This window comes from Hemicordylus capensis, chromosome 5, assembly GCF_027244095.1.
Source record: "Hemicordylus capensis ecotype Gifberg chromosome 5, rHemCap1.1.pri, whole genome shotgun sequence".
In the NCBI taxonomy this organism is placed as follows: domain Eukaryota; kingdom Metazoa; phylum Chordata; class Lepidosauria; order Squamata; family Cordylidae; genus Hemicordylus; species Hemicordylus capensis.
The window spans coordinates 129289127-129308595 of record NC_069661.1 but is presented as its reverse complement, the minus strand read 5'-3'; the positions used below and the strand labels follow the sequence as shown (position 1 = coordinate 129308595).

At 44.2% G+C, this 19469-nt stretch overlaps 1 protein-coding gene across 5 annotated transcripts in view; it reads right to left on the bottom strand.

Annotated features, from left to right (window-relative positions):
* Window positions 1-2951: 2951 nt before the first annotated feature.
* Window positions 2952-19469, bottom strand: part of LOC128327935 (protein mono-ADP-ribosyltransferase TIPARP-like) — a 20856-nt gene continuing 4338 nt past the window's right edge. The window contains exons 3-7 of one of the 5 annotated variants that reach the window (XR_008308893.1): window positions 14075-14246; window positions 10552-10746; window positions 7099-7377; window positions 4117-5876; window positions 2952-4039 (exon numbers count right to left, since the gene is read on the bottom strand). Coding sequence is in view for 2 of the 5 variants with exons in the window: in XM_053257338.1 (XP_053113313.1) it covers window positions 5432-5876; window positions 7099-7377; window positions 10568-10746; window positions 14075-14246 (1075 nt within the window). In the remaining 3 variants the exon portion in view is untranslated. Of the gene's footprint in view, window positions 4040-4116; window positions 5877-7098; window positions 7378-10551; window positions 10747-12065; window positions 12742-14074; window positions 14247-19469 lie in introns of those variants that run through there. The other 4 variants (XR_008308895.1, XM_053257338.1, XM_053257339.1 and 1 more) reach the window with 4 other exon arrangements.

The following is a 19469-nucleotide window of genomic DNA, read 5'->3' as shown; positions in this document are numbered from 1 at the left end:
AAAGGGTTCAAAGAAGATGGGCCCCCAGCTCCAGCTCCATCCCTCCCTATTTTCTTCATTATCTCCCTCACTCTGGGGGGGGCACCAGAGAGAAGGATGAACACAGGCCCCCTCTCCCCTAGCTACGCCCCTGGGGGGAAGCCACAGCAACAACTAAGATGTTCCCACCGAGTGCTAGGAAGTGCAGGCCTTGCCAGTGTTTTCCCCATTGTGGGCCCCTCCCCAGCTGTTGCTAAGGCTTCCTGAAGTCCCTTTAAGTACTCTCCCTGGGACTGTGCACAGGACTGTTCTATGCAAAGGCGAGTGGTGGGAACAGCCACCTCTATGCAGTGCCAGGTGCAATGTGCATATTATTCAGCTTTGACTCTTCAAAGCTGAATATTAAACCACAGGACCTAATTTTTATACTCCCCATAAACTATTAAGAAACACAAAACTATGACAGATGCCAGAAGTGACCCAGTCACCCCAAACAAGTATGCATCTAGTTCTAATCCAGCAACTATTCCATATACAGCACAGCAAAATGAGGGTGGTTCAGCACCAACATGTGGCTACATGCGCTTCAACCACCATCTGTGGTGTTGTGGCATGGGGCTCTACTGCTGCAGCTTAGAATTGAAATAGAGGCAATGTTACACAATTGTGGTTGCACACTTAAGTCAGAGTAGAATAACCCTGTTGCATGACACATGCCGCAGTGCTGTATGTGGGCAACCATTTAGGACTCCTCTCATGAAAACTGAGGTGCTGCAGCACAGCACATTTCCTTGTGCAAATTCCCCATGTTATTAATGCTGAATTAATGTTTCTAAACAGGTATGTTCCAGGACTTACTGTGCTTTTCTTCTATTATTGGTTTACCTTGGTTGCTAGTAAGCAACACTAGAACCTGGTTCCATTAGTATTGAACCTGACTTACTGTTGTGTTTGCTTTTCTTTTGATTAGAGCATGCAGAAAGTACAAAACTTTGAACACTGAATGCAGTTAAGAAAAATGGTCAGCTGCCCAATACTGATGACTGCGCTGAATTTGCATGTAATTGCACAATATGCAGAAAGGGATGTCTAAAAAAAGTTTTGATTCCATTACAGATGCATTTTGCACATTTCATATGCTATGATATTTAAGAATTTTGTAAAATGTCTGAAAAGAAAAATACAGGAGGAGCACAAAAGACATAGGGGCAGTTTCCAGACTAAGCTGCTCCAGAGTAGTCCTAGTGAAGTTAACTAACCCTACATAATAAATCTTTAGTACTATTGAGTAACTTAGTCTGGATACTGCTCAGAAAGCCAGCAGTTTGGAAACATGTACACAACCCTGTAAACAATGAATGACAGTTCCAGACCACCACTTGAAAGTATTCATGAAGGTTTGTTTCCAATATGCTACTTCCACAGAACACACACCACCAGGTTCCTACTCCCTGTAACTGAAATATTTGAGAAAGGACCATCGGCCACAATTCTTAGCAAGATGTGAATTGCTTTTCAAACACTGGAAGAAGCAGACTGGGATTTGTACAGCATTGCCTATCAGTCCTGGTACCAGGGGTGTAGAGAGGGGGCCTGTGTTCATCCCTCTCTCTGGTGACCCCCCCGAATGAGGGAGATAATGAAGACAATAGGGCGGGATGGAGCTGGAGGGCCCTCGGGAGCTGGCGGCCCGTGTTCTTTGAACCCTTTCGCTCAATTATAGCTATGCCCCTGCCTGGTACTGCAGTTTTCCCGGTTCTTATGTTAGCAATCAAAAGCTTATAGCCAAACAGAAGTGAGACATGATATTAGGAAGGGGAAAGGAACAGAACCATGGCTACAATCGCACACTTACCTGTGTGTAAGCCTCATCAGGGGTGTAGCTATAATTGAGCAGATGGGTTCAAAGAACCCAGCCCCCCCCCCAGCTCCACCCCTCCCTATTTTCTTCATTATCTCCCTCCTGACGGGCCACACCAGGCAGAAGGGTGATTAAGGGCCTCCTCTGCCCTAGCTACACCCCTGAGCCTCACTGAACACTGATGGACTTCTGGGAAGTTATACATGGATTGTCATGATAGGTTTCTAGCCACCAGTATTGTGCTGCAAGGGCACTGTAACACAGATCACATCTTAGCTCAAAAAGCAATTAAAGCCACATCACAGGCGAGAACAGGCACACCCACAAAATCCCTCCCACTGGCAGCAACCAATTACTGCCATTTGTTGTATTTCTGCTATCAAAAAATGAGGTAGGAGAGTCGGTTTACTGCCATGTCTTTCTGCAGCAGCTGTGTGGATCTCTGAAGTACACTGACAGAACTGCAGCTCCATCTACTTCACAAAGTTCAGTGGTGGCCTACATTTTTGCTGTATCTTTTTATAGCCTCAATAGGATTCACCCCTCACATAAAACTTGCTGAACATTCCAGGAGAGTGTAGGTAAGGATGGAGAAGGCAGCATTTAGGAGACCAATAAGGGGAATTTTGTATGGATTTAGTGTACTGTAATCTCTAGTCTAGAACAATTTCTGCTTCAAGAAGGTAAGGTTGCCATGTAAAAATAATGCTAGGCTCATGGTGTTTGGAGTTGTCCCTTTAGTCTTCATCCATTTGCCTTGCTTCAAAGCTTTAGGGGTATCACTATTAAGTTAGGTTACAGATGAACCACCATGTTTATTCAGTATTCTCACACTTCAGTGCCAGCTATAATAGGAATTTTAAGAATAAGATGGTTTAATTTTAAGAAGAAGCCCATGGGTTACAGAGACACTGGGTGGAGGTAGAGAAGAGAAAGATCACTCAGCAGAGATCCATCACTAAAAGGAGTCTGTATTATAACTTTATAATCTATTATATCCTCAAAAAGCCCTTAAATGGCAAAAAGGGTCTTAATTGCAGCTCTGTGTAGAGAAGAGCAGCTACATTTTACCTCTGTCCTTGGCAAATGATAGCAAGTGCAGTCCAGAATTGCATTCAATAAACTTTATTACAAAAAAGATTGGAGGTACAACATAAAAGAAAGCCCTTAAAACAAAATAGAATTAAAAACCACATTTTGAGTTCTAGAAGAGAAAGGCTGTAGCATGCTACACTGTAGACAGGATTCCGTACCTTTGTGGCTACTGATATTTTTAACAGGGGCCTGCCCTGAATACTCACTGATATAGTGTAGTACTCTAAACCCACATACTATAAGGCGTGAAACATAGAAGGAACACACCTAAGATACCAGGTTATCACCTGAACACAGCTATTTTCTAGTTTATACTATACTACTTCCTGCAATCATCCTTAATGTTGCTGCCTTCCTGCTTGTTCCTTTCCATCCTCTGTGATAATCTGGTCATTTGTCAGTCTAATATGGATAATTTAAAAGTAGTCTGTTCTACAATTTAGTATATGTGCTGCCGAAGCGAGCACTCTGTTCTACAATGGTACAGAAGGCTTTTAAATTTGAGGAACTTAGCAAGACAGATCATAATTATGTAAAGAAGTGGTTCCTGCAAGCTTTAAGTCACAGGTTTATGCAGTCTTGAGTATGACTCACATTACCACTATATGTTACAGATATAGCTTACAAGTGAGAGAAGTAACTAAGCACTAAAGCATGTGTTAGCTAGCTACATCTCCCATTTTTAAGGAGGTATTTGATTTTTAGGCATGCATTTAAAGTAATATTTGTCCAAGACACATGACAATGTTTTTACAAATTAAGAGAAGTAGAGTCCCCATCAGGAAGTTACAGGAGGAGTTCATGGGGCAAATTAAGGTTGATAAATCAGAACTTTTCCTAATAAGGTTGACTTAGATCAAATCCGAGAGGAAAGAGGATATGCACTTTCTGGAAGAAGGTTACTTGGACTGAGGAGAGGAAAAGATGACAACCCCATTGTTGCAGACTGCTGGCTTAGCAGAAGGCCCAAGCTATACACATTTGAATTAAGGAGATCATTGCCAGGTAGAAGGACACCAAGCTGCTTCTGAATTCCTTGTAGAACCTGGAGTTGACTCTGCTGGTTGAGGAGAAGCATGTCAACGTTCTCTCTCATCTTTCTCACTATGTGGGAAGAGACAAGAGTGTAATTTTCTGTCCATGTGATCACTATCCAATAAGCCTGCAGAGTATATACTTACATTCCTCAAGCATAAGTCCTGAAAAATCCACAGTTTGCTCCTGTGCTCTGCCTTTGTTCTCTACACAAGAACCTGTTGGAAGTTTGGAAAGTGGAGGGCAGCATGGAAGAAAGAGGTACAGAGTCAAGTTCTGAACTTTGAGATAATGGCTTATGTAATGCATGAACTGCAAAGCATATTGTATAATGGCTTCACTGTCATGCAACACCATTTACACAACAGCACTCTCACACAACAGTGCAAATGTTATATTCCACTGTATGCATAATGTTGTGCAGTACATCAGCTAGTAAGTTGACAGTGGCTGGTTTGTGTAGGCAGTCTAGAAACACATACTATGATCAATTTTCTGCATCAAAGTACAAGTAGAAACACCCCCCAAAAAAACATTACATGTCAGCATTATCTGAACTCACTTATTCCAACTCTTATAGAAAAGTTTCAAGCTCTCATGCTTAAGATGTCTGAAAGCCTTCTAGTCCGATAACAAAGATTCTACATTTTCAGTTCAGTCTCCATCGCGCAGGGCATACTGGGCTTCAGGGGGCCGCGCAGCCCCCGAGCTCCCCAGCCCCCGCCAGCTCTGTCACGGAGCCGGTAATTGTGTGGGCGGCCGATCCGGCCACCCAGGGCTCCCTCCCCGCTCACCGCCCCCAACCGGGTCTCACGGATCATGAGATCTGGTTCTATAATTAAAGCACAGCTTTGGGTTCTGATAAGCCATTGAACTGTGGTTTAAACAAACTACAAGCTGAGGAAGCAAATGGAGAGGGAAGAGGGAGCATGCAGACTCAGGTGTGTTTATAACCAAAGAATACATTATTTGTTCGGTCATCTGAACCCACCCCTGGTAAGAAGACTCTGCCCTCTTCTAGCAAATTCAGTCCTAGTGAATATTTATGTTTTCATATTCTTGATGTCATTTAGGTTTCACTACTGCAGTGCAGATTCCTAAAACCCCATAAAATTTGGGCAATCCTTCTGTTTGATGTGTAACTATGGCAAACATTTATACATAATGGAAAAGACTAGGGCAGGTCTTAGGTTTAGAGAGGCTGTGGTTTGGGATGTAGGCACATGAATGTAGTTTGAGGCTGGAAATGGAGATGGACTTCTCTTGTGTTGCTGAAGTTCTATAGTCTCCTGGATGTTTTATTGGGCTGTTTCTCACAAATGCTCTGAAGAGACTAAGAAGACAGAGGTCATTTTTAATTGCCACAGCTAAGACCTTCCAAGTCATGTTTAGTGTTTACTTGGTGATCAAAATTGCCATAAGGATGCTTTCACAGAGATCCTTCCGCATAGTCCCTATTCTTCAGATACCAAGAACCACAGGGTCAGAGAGCAACTTATAACAGATCAGGAAGTATGGGTAGCACTGATTCCTGTTGAATGTCACAAAGATCTTAGGGCTCTCTGTGTTGTCCACACAAGATTCATATGTCTCCTGGGCTGGCAGAAATTTCTTGGTGTGACGGTAATGCTCTTCTCCAGAGATATAGTTGCCCACCAGGACTTTGGCCAGAAACATGTATCGAAGCTTGTCCTTATCTGGCAGGGTATATTTGTGTGCCTGCTGTGCACACATGTGGAAGTAGATGCCTTGGCCATAGATGGGGGTGAATAATCCTGAGAGGCAGGGGTCAAAGTTCATTCTGCAGATGGAGCTTTTTCTTTCAGCCCACGTGCCATAGAACAGATGTTTCTCTAGCTCACATTTTTTCACCCCTGAAATGCACTCGAACATCGATTCTTTTCTTCTGGTTAAAAAAACACACACAACAGAAACATGTAAGGGATTAGGGTCACTTGTGCTAGTCCGTTTTAACAGGCTGCAAACTTTAATAGGTGTAATGATCAACTAGGGTTCTTGTTCATTAATTAATAGGGCCCAGTTCTAATTCATGGAGTTAAGAACTGAAGGCATATTTGTTTATTTTTCCAAGCTATTTTGGTTCTGGTGCGTTATTGTAAGCTGTATTGAAAGAAAAAAATATTTTTTCTTCTAATTACATAAAATAAATATTTTGTTTTCTAAATATTTAAGTTTTACATCCCTGAATATCACCAGAGGCAATCAAAATTTCACATTGAGATTTTGGTAATATGCATATTTATTTAAATGTAATTGGTTCAAAGGCAAATGATGAATAGGCTAAACATTCTATAACTGGTCAACTACTTGATTTTTAAAGTCACGAGTTCCTTTTAAACACTGAACCTAATTTTGAATTCTGTCTGCCTCATCATTAACTTTACTTCATATTTTCATTGCACAGTCTTCTGCTTTTGGATCTGCCCACCTAATGGCAGCTAGGAACAAATACAGTGCTCATCAAACAATTAATGAAACACCTCAAGATGCCTAATTTATCCTACTATTTCCTGGAAGAGCAAAAGTGTTTATATTTGGATCAATCTTTGGGTGCTCCAATTGCACATTCATTATTTCCAAAACAGGTTGCTGAGTTTAAAAATACTTGAAAAGTTTCCTGTCACTTCTAATTCATTTCTACTCTTATATTCATGTCAGGGTAGAGACAGTCGATAGAAATATCCTCCCTCATGAGATTAGAACTTGAGGTCAACACAGAATGTGACTGGGGGAAATCTAGGACAGACACAAGGAAGTACTTCACACAACCCATAATTATCTTGATAAATTCACTACCACAAGATGTGGTGAGGGCCACTAGCTTAAGAGACCTTTAAAAAGAATTATGCAAATTAGAAGAGGTTAGGTCTGTCAGTGGCTATTAGCCATGGCAGCTAAATGGAACCTCCATGTAAAGATTTCTGTATATTTCTGATGATCAGGAAATGGGGTAAATATCAAAGGATGTCAATCACTTTGATGCCTGCTTCTGATATCTCGAGGCATCTGTCAATCTGTTGTTAGAAAGCTGGGTGAGATGGACCTGGGTCTGCTCTAACTTGACTCTTGTCATGTTCAGATCTGATTACGTGCTCTGCTGTTTTCACCTGGTATAATTTTGCCAGACAACTTCATTCCAGATTCTGTATATTCCTAACACCAGTGCCTCATTCTCTGAGAAGGAGTCATGGAAAAGAGTATATGTGGAATGATAAGCAGATTCCCATGGTTCCATTTCAAGCTGTAGAAATCCATTGTCAGTGGGGCCAACCAACTGAAAGACTGATGTTGCAGGGTAAGGGCCACAATACTCATCTGTGGGATCTTCCCCAGGGATGCCAGAAGTTGACAGCTGAAGTTCTTCACTGTGCTTTTTCCTAATTGTCCTATGAAGAGGAAATAATGCATTTATTTTAACACAGAATCAATTTTGAATGATGAGCATTGCTTGTGAGAGTTGATCGTAAATAGTTTCTTATTATCAGGTAATTTATTTGACCTACCAAAGAGCAAGGAAAGTGGATACATTCTCATAGATTCCTTGGAATTTACTAAGCAATGAGCCTTTAAAAAAAAAAAAAAAAGTCCACAGAACCGGAGAGAGGATTTTAGAGTTGGTGAAATTCAAACGCCTCTCATTTGACTCCTCTTCCCCACACATTAGCATTATCTAATGAAGCCCTATTCTACATACCACATTTTTGGAGCTGGTTAATTTCTATCAGGAAGAGGATCTTTTCCGTGCCTCCCTTTGAAATGCTCTTCACTGGGACTTCACCAGGAGGCTTTACACACATGGCTTTTGGTTCGAATCTGCTTTGGGATGGAGAGTGTGAGTCCACATACAGTATCAGCGGCCTTTACTTTGAAGTTCCTTCGAGCTATCAGTGACCAGTACAGACAGGACTCGAGGCTGCGCATTCTGGCTTAGCCGATTTTTGTCTGTCTTAAAACAATCTTCTATTTCCAGCAGCTTTTGAAAAAAGCCTGTTATGCCCCGCTGCTTTCCCTTGATATGTGAAGCAGTGTTTTTCAAAACAGGGCCTTTTTAAAAGTCATTGAAGGGGAGTTTGACAGCTGTTGGGTATGGTTTACTCTGAGCATTTGCAATTGAAAGTGCATGTGCATGGGCGGGCAGGGGGAGGGTTTTTAGGAGATTGGTGAAATTCTGTGGAGAGAGTCCAGGGGAGGGATAAATTCCTGAGTTAAATGCAAGCACAAACGACAAAATGTGGGTCTTAACACAAGCTTTTGATATGCCGAATGGAGACTACAGCCTGCTGTAACCTGAGCCCCCCCCCCCTTTTTGAGCTGATTCGCCTGCATTTTTCTTCATGACAGAGAATGCAATGATTTCTACTTTAAACTTCTCTGCCTCTGGGCTGGGGGGGGGGGGGTGCAGGGCATGAGGTGATGAAGGCATTCACTCACAAAGGCAAGTTCATTCTAAAAATCAGCAAAGATTTGGTTCAGATTTGGCAGATTCGGGCTAAGCGTTCAGCTGTTTGATCCCTTGGCAACCCATCATGCTGTTCTTCCGCAAGGTGGTCAAACTAACAAACCAAAACAAAGGGTCTCCCACCTCCTCCTCTGTGAGGATTAGTTGGAGGAAAAACCCAGAATCAGCTGGTGTGAATGCACAGGAAAAAGATCTGCCAGGGATTGCGGAAAGGAGCCAACACTATGTGAACTGTCCATTTAATGCCCCGAATTAAACATCTAGCGAATCTGCTGCGAAGCAGATTCGCTTTTCAGAGACTGAGGCACAAAGCGATGTGTGAATAACCTCCAGGCTAGTTCTATCAAAGTTGGCTGCAGTGGCTGCAGGGCAGGGACAACCCTTTCATGAGGCAAGATCCTTACAAACACTGAAGAGAGTGCCTCATCTCACACACCTTATAAAGCTGGTGAGAAACAAGAGGAGAGGAGGCTGCTAGCAACCTCCCCCCGCCTCTGCTCCCTATGCACGAATACGAATATGACAGATATTTATATACTGCTTTTCAACCAAAGTTCCCAAAGCAGTTTACACAGATGTCAATAAATGCAATGGCTCACAGTCCCCAAGGGGCTCACAGTCTAAAAAAGAAACGTAAGATAGACACCAGCAACAGCCACTTGAGGAATGCTGTCCTGGAGCTAGATAGGTTACTATCCAGTTGCTCTCCCCCTGCGAAATAAAGAGAATGACCACTTTTAAAAGATGCCTATTTGTTCAGTTAACAGGGGACTTTCTAAGCTTACAAAGGTTGGCTTTGAAAGGGGGCTGGTCCCCACTAGGGGCATGGGGTGAGGCAATATTGTGTGTCTCGCCTCAGGTGCTGCAATACCTTGGGCCACCCCTGAATGGCTGACATCCTGACAACTGAGGCATGCACATAAACAGCACTTCCATGCATGCAGCAGGGTATACCAGCCCCACAGCTCTGTTAGTTTCCTTACACTCACGTTTTTGTGAACGTAACAGATCCAGTGAGCACTTCTCCCAAAGCCCCTCTCTTGCAGCAGAAACGCATTGCCTGCTTTATTTGGGATACCGTTTTAATTTATTTGAAGATTTTAACCAATTAACAAAAGCAATCAATTGACTAAATATTGCACCTTAATGCTGCTCTATTTCTTATTTGCAGTTTGCCACCTGAAGAATCCCACTTGGGTACAAAGGGCAGAATAAAAAATGTAAAAATGAAATCAACTGTATGCGACACCATCCGGAGTCCAGCTTCTTTTTGCAGGGGAGTGGCCCTGAGCAAGTATCTTCACGGGTGGCTATCCCACTTGGGATATATTGCTGTAGGCAATGTATGTTGCAATCAAACACAATCACTGTGGGAGGGAGATTTACTAAACATCTCATGCCCCCATTGAGTATATATGAATTAAGCAAATGGGTTTGACATCTCTTAGTTTTGCATTTCCTCCCTGCTTTTGCTACCAAAGAAAACCACATGGCTCTCTGGTTGCCAGGAGTCAACACCGATTCAACGGCACAACTTTATATTTACTTTACTTTGCTAGTAATGGGGACAGGCAAGAAGGTATTTAAATATGAATCCTGCCACTGCCCCCTGGCATCAAGACAAAATGAAAGTTGGAGATACTTCAGAATTTTTATTCTTCACCCAGTACCCCATTCTATAGCTTCTCTGGGCCTGCATGGAAATACAAAAAATGTACAGTCCTGAAAGTATCAGTTGTCAGTCAAGGCTGATAGGGTTGAATCACATGTCCCTAGAGAAACTCCTTGTTTACATGACCACTCCTATAATGATTGTGTTGAGCCAACAGAACCTGAATGACTATAACAGCATGGGAACACATGCATGGGAAAACATGCTTTGGGCCAACAGACTCTATAACAAGCAGTGATCTTCAGAGGAAGTGTGAGATAAGAACCATCTGATAATTGTTTTGAAGTGTGTTACTTGGAAGCCCATTTTATTTGGAAGCCTTACTCAGTAGAAAGCATTCATTCTCTACTGCTGCAATTAACAGATGGCAATTTATAGTGCTGATTTTAATCAAACCTATTTGTGTTAAACTGATGTGCCCTGTCATACTTGGGTTGCTGCTTACTGCAAGAAGGGCGCCATAGATAGGAGGGAGCGGTAAACAGGACGGTGCTGGATAGGGCAACTGTGACTTATTTTTTGACTCTTCTGCTTCAAATCCATAGCAGACAGCTCACGATGGATCTCTGCATTGTCACTGGGCAGGCTTTTCTCAAAGACAGCTAGGAAATCAGGAGGGACAGGCTGAAAGGAAGGAGAGAGAAAGAGAGAGAGAGAGAGGAGGTGATCAGAAACATACAACTATTCTGAAGCGAGCTGAAAGTGGTTTGAGAAAGCCTTTGCTTTCCATTGTACATCAACACATTTCTTTAGATCATCTGTACTGAAAGAATATTGTTACAGACCAGGCCTGATTTATATACGAAATATGCTCATTAGCCAGTATACAAAAGAGGTCTGGACCAAGTTCTTTTATATTAGTGACCATGTGTGATCTGGACGCCTGGAAGAAGGAGATCAAACCAATCCTCAAAGAGTTCAATGGGCTTTATTGAGTAGAGAAGACTAACAACATAATCTAGCAAAGCAGAAAGCAGAGCACTCTATCAATATTGCTAACAGTATTTAAACAGAACATCCTAACCAGTACCAATACTCACCCGTGTGCCTAACTAACATATGTGTGTGCTTCTTCCTAGAGGCTAATACCTTTCAGATACAGGCAGAAAAGATGGAGGGGGGGGAGGAAGGAAGGCTGAGGGCTGGCATGGTTTGGGGTGATTAGTGGAGGAAAGAGGGGGAGGAGAGGGGAGTAGGGAAAGAGGAAGGGATGAGGGAATTCCAGGCAGCATATTTACCCAGGACCAGAGACTTGAAAGCAGAGGATCACTTCAGTTGAAGGAGTGAGGCGCTTGGCGGAGACAGGAGTTGTTGCAGTGCTCAGATCAGGCAGCTTGGGCAGCAAAACTCAGGCATTGCTGTAGTTTCTGTTCATGAACAGAATTCCTGCTTTGCCTCGTGGCTTAGCAGCAAACCCTGGGATCCTGTGAGCAGCTTTTTGCGGTAGGCAAAAGATTGCTGAACTCTCTGTCTAAAAGCCTCATTCTTATAGTGGATATCTCTTTGATCTATACAAATCTCATCTTTTCCTGGGTTCCCCAGAAGGGGTGACAAAGCTGTTACTTTTAGGACAATGTCTTTTAATTACTCAGGATATTGGCCAGTTCAGAGAAATCTCTGAATCTCATCTTCTGCAAACTGTGCACTCAGTAAAGGGGGGGGGGGGGAGGAAGCAAGTGTTAGTAGAAAGACTAAATCTACAGGTGTTCTCCCAGGATGGAATTTCTATAGACAGCAACTGAGTAATCCCCCCTGGGGCATGGAGAGCCATCATTGATAATGATTAGCATAGATTTCTTGCCAGGACGGGGGAGTTCAGCCCCTGGCCTCTTCCACAGACATTATCTGATAGTGAGTTACATTTTAGCATATTGATTAGCTCAGGCCCAGCCTTTGTGTTTTGTTAAGTATCCAGTTCACAATGCAATGCTGGAATGTCTCACCCAGAGGCAGAGCCGGCAGTTCACCCAGAGTTCAGGTGTGATTTCATTTCTTGATATAAAATGAGATCAGACACAGGCCTGTATTCCAGGCCTATATTTCACATATTTCTGAGTTGGTACCTCTGGTTCTGATATGTTAGTGTGGACCGTCCACAACAATATGGAAACCTGAAATGAATATGGAAACCTGAAAAAGATGAATGTACATTCCATGGAAAGCAATCCCCCTTTCAAACTGCCTTCCACTCATTAAAAACAAATCAATTATTGCCAGTCCCCAGGATAAGCCCACAAAAAAGTTATTAGCCCACAAATCTTTAAGAGCCCACTTACACACACACACAAACATCTATGCCAACAAGTTGTGGCCCTTTGACAGTCTGAAGAACTTCTAAAATAATCAACATCTTCATCTTCACTATTCTCCACTATTGTGTATTGCCTTTAAACTCATGGATATAAATATTCACTGTAATAAATCTCTCAGTCCTATCCCATATGTATTTAAAAGTAAATCCCAATTGTGTTTAACCAATCTTACTCTTAAGTATAGACAGAACAGCAATCTTACACTGCAATCCTATGTGTGTTTTCACAGAAGTAAGTCCCATTATGTTCAATGGGACCTACTCCCAGGAAAGTATGCACAGAATTGCAACCTTATCAGGCAACAATATGGCCCTGGCAAGCCAATGGGCCACTTACACCACTGTAACATTAGCATAATTTAGTCAGGATCCTATACATCCTCAGCACAAAAGTTGAGGAGGGGGAAAAAGAGCAATCCCCAAAACACAGCCACCCTCCCAGTGTCACAAGCACAATGCAAGAACTAAAGTATGTAACTTAGGAACATAGGAAGCTGCAAATCTAGTCATTGGTCCATCTAGCTCAGTATTGTCTACCCAGACTGGCAGTGGCTTCTCCAAGGTTGTAAGCAGAGTCTCTCTCAGCCCTATCTTGGAGATCCAGGGAGGGAATTTGGAACCTTCTGCTCTTCCCAGAGCGGCTCCATCCCGAGGGGAATATCTTACAGTGCTCACATGTAGTCTCCCATTCACAAGTAACCAGGGTGGACCCTGCTTAGCTAAGGGGACAAGTCATGCTTCCTACCACAAGGATCTCCTCCAGCTTAAGCAAGTAAGCCCAGATGCAGGCTACATACACATCATCACATGTATAATAAACATACATGCAGCATACTGAGGTATGAAAGATTGTTAAAAAACTCTAGAAAACATTAACCCATTTTACAGATAGCCAGATACTGACACTGAGGGCTGCTTCATATGTAATGCGGCACTTAAGGTTGCCTCAAGCCACCACAGCCCTGAGAGTATGCAGGATCCAGCCTCAGCAAGGATATGTCATTTGAACTTGCCATCCAAACCCGCAAATCAACAGATTTGAAGTAGGTTACAGATGATAGGTTGGAACTTCAAGTAGGGTAAAGTATGCAGAGTGGTGGGTTTGGACATCACACACAATCTTGGCATATCCTTACCGAGACCGGAAGTCGGGCTGCCATGGCTGTAGTGCCTCGTAGCAACCTCAGGTGCCATGTTACACGTGAAGCTTCCTGAGAGTCTATAATCAGTGAAACCCTGGGGAGAACTCATAACTCAGTTTAAAAAAGTTAAGTGCTTTGTTTGCTGACTGAGTGTAGGAGAAAACAAGGGAGGCCCCTGGGGGAGGGGGGAGAGGGCATGTGACACCTCCCTCCTGACCTTTTGTTGACAAGTCATCGCTCCTCTCTTGCCCTTATCCAACGGTGGCTACGCCATTGTTCCTATGCTTCCGAAGAATCATGGCATACAGGCATCCCTAACCACAATAATGTGTAGCTGTTGAAGAGACACAGAGCCTGAACAGACAATATGCTATGCTCTCCTCAAATTAGCTCCAGCCTATGAAAGTGTATGTGACAGTACGCTTGCTAATAGTCTTCAGGATGGCTTAGGACTCTTGGTTTTTTACAGCAAGAGACTATCCCTTTCAGTACTCTTTACCTCATCATATTCTTTCCAATTGTAGTCATCCTTCCAGTACCATGTCCACTTTGTGGGGAAATGAGGGTTTATTTGTGAACTGCTGGTATTGGAAAGCCGCCGTATGCTATCGTAGGGTGCAAAAGATTTAAGTCGCATGAGATCACAGTTGAGAATTCCAGAGATCCCTTGCCTGTGGACAGAGCACACGTTATTTGTGGGAAGGCTTGATGATAGAGTTGGTGAAGGTGTAAGTGGCCTGACCTTCTTCACTCCTTACCCTGCAATATCCCTTATTACCAGAGAAGGCAGAAATGATATTCTGTATAAGCACCATAAGTAGTTCTGATCTGTTAACAGTTATGTGGAATTATGGACATTATGTAGGAAGTCCATACACTTAATAACCATGAGTCATAAAATTCAGCAACTGCGAAAGCCATGTGCCACAAGAATACTGAGAGTATAGAAGTCCTGTAATGCAAAATTACACACATTTGGCAAAATGTTATTGGATGATTTGAGATGCTGGTAAACAGGAAGTAGGGACCTTCAGCTGGTGAGATCAGAACAATTCTCTTGGAGCCCACCCAAGTAGGAAGGGCCCATGGATGACACTTTGTAGAAGGCCCCCTGAAACCTGGAGCTGGTCCTGTCCCCACACCAAAGCTGCTACTCTCTCTCTCTCTCTCTCTCTCTCTCTCTCTCTCACACACACACACACACACACACACACACAAGCACGTTACATTAAATGTATAGCTTGGCTTTGGACTGAACTGGCTTAGATCCTAATCCCTACTCATTTATGAAGTTTACTTGCCGATTTTTGAGACAAACACTAGCCCTATTCACACATTATGTTCAAAACTCATACAATTTGTGTACAATGTACACAGGTACAGTAATCACACGTTATGTTGAATGCAGTACACTTCCTATTGGGGCCTGTACACAGGCTCACTTTTTAAATGAGCAAAATTACTCTGTTCTCCTTAATTGCTCTAAAACCCAGCACCTGGGCCAACTGTGCCCCGTAGGGTGAGTGATACCCGGTGGGGATTGGCCTCAGCCTTTGGCCCTTATATAGGAGAGCAATGCTGGGGGCACAGCCTCTAGTGTAGCTTACTGGTATGTGGGCTGCCTGCAGGTGGCCGGCCTTTGGTGGTGGGACTGAGGGTTGAAGCAGGATCTGCTGATAGTGGTGTATTGTTGCCTAACTGTGGTTGGGCCTGGTTGTTAATGGAACTGTTCTAGAATGCTGGCGGAACGTCCCGTGACTACCTTTGGCTTGTGTGGGGAATTAGCAATACTGGAGTGAACTGTCCATTACAATATCAATTTATGCAAAGCTTTGGTCTGGAAATAAAGGCTGAAGATAGGGATATGGTACAATTAGATTTAGTCAAGGACTATTGGGGTACAGGAAATGAAAAATAGTTAAGCAACTGATAAAAGGCAATGAAATTTAACTAGCAATATAAACCAGAGACTCACCAAGAGGCATTTTTAGCTTAAAGGTCTGCATTGTAATTAAATTAGCTTAGAAATTGCCAGAGAGCGAGGACCTGGAGTGCAGAGTAAAGATTTAGGAGGAAGTGGGGAGACAGGGAGAGATTATTAGTAATACCTTCTTCCAATTCCATCACTGTGTCTGTCACCCTTGCAGGATGGGGAATGCTGGGGTCTTCCTTCCCAGGGGCCAAGCAGAAGGACAGGGTAGAGGAGAGGCAAGTGTGCCACTCGCAAGCCAGGGAACCAGGAAAGTGGCTGGTTCCGGGGAAAATCCAGGGGAGGCTGGTCCTCTAAGGCAGCCAAGGATCAAGAGATAGTCCAAACCAGGAGCTTGAAGCAAAGCATGAGCAAAGGCTGTGGTAGATGGCATTGCCAGAGCCAAAGCACACACAGATGGGGCGGTCTATAGAAGGAGCACACCATTGACTGTGGCTTGGGGATGAAATAGGCAAAAACATGCCTTCAAGCCAGACACAGGTCATACCTCCTAGCAGCAGGGGATGACATTTGTGGTTAACAAAATAATACATGCTGAATGATTCAATCACGGGTCTGTGCAATCCTGAGGAGCAATAGAGTGAAATGGTTTGAAAAACCTGTATGGGATAGAGTAAATGGGTGAGCACAAAACATATCTCGTGGGTCAGGAAGACCTTCCAGGTGGGAAGATCAGAATGCTTTTCACAAGTCTCTTCCCCAGTCTGCATCAGACCATTAACACTGTGATAGTGATGTGGGAGTGAAACAGCCTTATTTGAGGTTCATTAGTAAGACTAATCCTTTCTGCCAATCAAAAGAGGAGTGTTGCTATTCTCTTGAGAAATAGTCTTCTCCTTAACTCGTGTCTTACTCAGCCACCACCCTTCTCTGTATTGCAAAACAGAGAGGGGCATGGGGGTACCTTTCAGTTGCATGACCTGGGGTGAAGTTGCCCCTTGCTGCTTGTGCCAACTGAGTTACCAACCGACAGTTTGCCAAATATGGGCATGTGGAAGGCTCGCAATCTCACATGTCCAGGTAGCCAAGATAGAGACTGAAAGTCTGCAGTTCCAAATCATATAGAGGGATGCTGCTTGTAACTTCCAAAGAGGGAATTCTTGTAACATGGTACAGGTAGGTGCCTTGGATTGTCCAGAGATGGGTGTGTGTGTGTGTGTGTGTGTGTGTGTGTGTGTGTGTGTGTGTGTGACTGTGGGGTGGCTATTTCAGTGGTGGTGGGGAGTAGATGAAGACATCTTGAGGCTATTCTTATGATCGCCCAAAAGCGGGCTAAGGGAGCCTAGCCCGCTTTGGGGCGATCGTGTGCTGCAACGGGAGCCGCGAGGCTCCCAGCAGCTAACTGCCATAAATAACCCTCCCCTTAGATGAGGTTAATGGAGCGATCACTCCGTTAACCACGTCTTTTTGCTTGGGTGCAGCTGCGCCGCGCAGGGCGACACACAAATAGACACCCGACCAGGAGGCTCCAAGCAGCTTCCCGGGCTCAGGGGTCTCTCCAGGATGCCCCACATACTCAAGCGGAGCATCTTGGAGCTTCCGGGGGCTGCGTGGCCCCCAATCCCCTCAGCCCCCACAGGCTCCGTGACAGAGCTGGCAGTTGTGTGGGCTGTCTTGTGATCATCTGCGGGGAGAGCGGGCTAAGCCCCGCAAACCCCCTTACGGCTCTTCACGCTAATCGTGTTAAGAGCCTCCCTGTGTATCGATCTATTGGTGGTGTACACAATCCAAGTTACAACAGAAAAATAACAAACAATTAAAACACTTTCACAGAATAAAAACAATTCAAAACAATTCACAGAGTGAAATACATAAACAGTTTAAAATTAATTTTAATTAAATGCTTGAGAAAACAGGTATGTCTTAAGTAGGGATGTGCACCGGACCGGTCCGGGGCCATGATAGAGGCTTCCAAACCAGTCCGGATCGGGGCCGGTCTGGCGGGGGTGGGGTATGGAGCTTTAACGGCGGGGGGGGGGTTTGTACTTACCCCTCCTGCTGCTTTTCCCCCTCCAGCACTTGACTTTTTGCAAAGTTTCTGGGGCAGCAGCATTCCTCCCTGCCGCCCATGCCCCCATCATTGCCTGGCAAACAAGGAAGTTGAGTGTACGCAACGGGCGCATGCATACACCCAACTTCCTTGTTTGCCGGGCAACGATGGGGGCAGGGGTGGCAGGGAGGAATGCTGCCGCCCCAGAAACTTTGCAAAAAGTCAAGCACCGGAGGGGGGGAAGTGGTGGGAGGGGTAAGTACTTCCCCCCCACCCTTAAAGCTCCATACCCCCAAGTGCTGGACCGCGCCTCCGTGGTTCCATGCACATCCCTAGTCTTAAGGGTGTTTTTAAAAGCAATCAAAGATGGAGAAGCTCTTATTTCAACAGGGAATGCATTCCAAAGCATCCAAACAGAGAAGGCCCAGCCTTGAGTCACTATCAGAAAAGCCGCAGCACCGGTAACCAGACCTCCCCAGATTATCTTAATAGGCGGCAGGGTTCATGGCAAAGAAAGTGGTCTCTTAAGTACTCTAGACCTAAGCTGTTCAGGTATTTATAAGTAATGACCAGTACTTTATATTACACTAGGAAATGTATCGGCAGCCAGTGCAATTCTTTTAGTATCAGTGTAATATGGTCCCTTGGCTGTTGCATTCTGCACCAGCTGTAGTTTCCAGACTGCGTACAAAGGCAACCAGTCAAGCCCGGAGGTTACCAGCACTGTTTTATGTACTGACATGGCGTTGGTAGTGTTAGAGGTTGTTGATTTTTACCCACAGTAGGTAAAACAGCAGAGCACTAAGGAATGAGCACACACTCCAGTTACAGAGTAGGTAACAGAGGATGGTTTGGATATTGCAGCTATTTAGAGAAAACACATGGAGATCCTTGTATGACTAAACACTAAATATTTATTGGTTAAATACACTTAGATAGGAAAGACCTATCTCTAATCTAAAGGACTACATAGTGGATAGGTAAGGAGAGAGAGAGATGTTTCCATCTGCTCTCTAGGAGGAAAGGAAGGATTGTGACACAGCACAGGAAGTGCTGCAGAGTCAGTTCAGGGGTCATAGAGTAGGGACAGATAGGGAGACCCTGACTCACTGTCTCTACTCCCAATGCCCCTAGTGGTCATTAGGACAGTTGGTGCAAAAGGTCGATGCACTAGAAGTTCATCTCCAACAGGTAGATTAGCAGTCCATTACAGGGGAAGGGAAATCAGAAACTTAATAGCTGTTTCCCTTTCCTGATGGCCTATCAGCTTTTTGACCTTGGGTAACAGTGCCAATCACCCACAGAGTCTCATCTTGCTACTTTATAATGCCAGGTCGGTCCAAAACAAATTGGAATCATCCATGATTTGATAGTAGATGAAGGAGTTGACCTAGTATGCATTACGGGGACCTGGTCAGGGGACGTTAGCAGTCCAGTCTGGTCCAAGCTTCTCCTGGCAGAATATTCTGTCGTGGAGCAGGTGACAGGATGTGCGTGGGGTTAAGGGGTGGGGAGGTGGTATGGCTGTGGTCTATAAGAATATGGTTTTTCTTACCAGGACTGGGATTGGAATTGGCCCGCATCAATAACAGCTGCAGCCTAACTTACTGTGTATAGTTTGTATGTAATCTGCTATGCAGCCAGAGGGGGCACTGTAGCTTCCTCAGTACTGGTTGGGCTAGCTAGGAGTTTCTATTCTCCTGCCTGTTCCCATTTGTTCCTGTTCCTGGGTGTGAGTCAGCAAGTTCTGTACTGGCCTCTGAGCGTTTGTCTCACAAGTAAAGTTGTAAAGTAAAGTAAAGCTGCCCAACAATCCTCACAGGCCAGAGGTGGTCTCCATGGGGCCGATGTTATGCTCTCCCCTGGCCTGGGCACCTCCTTTCTTTTACTCTGATCGGGGTGGTGTTCTGTGGG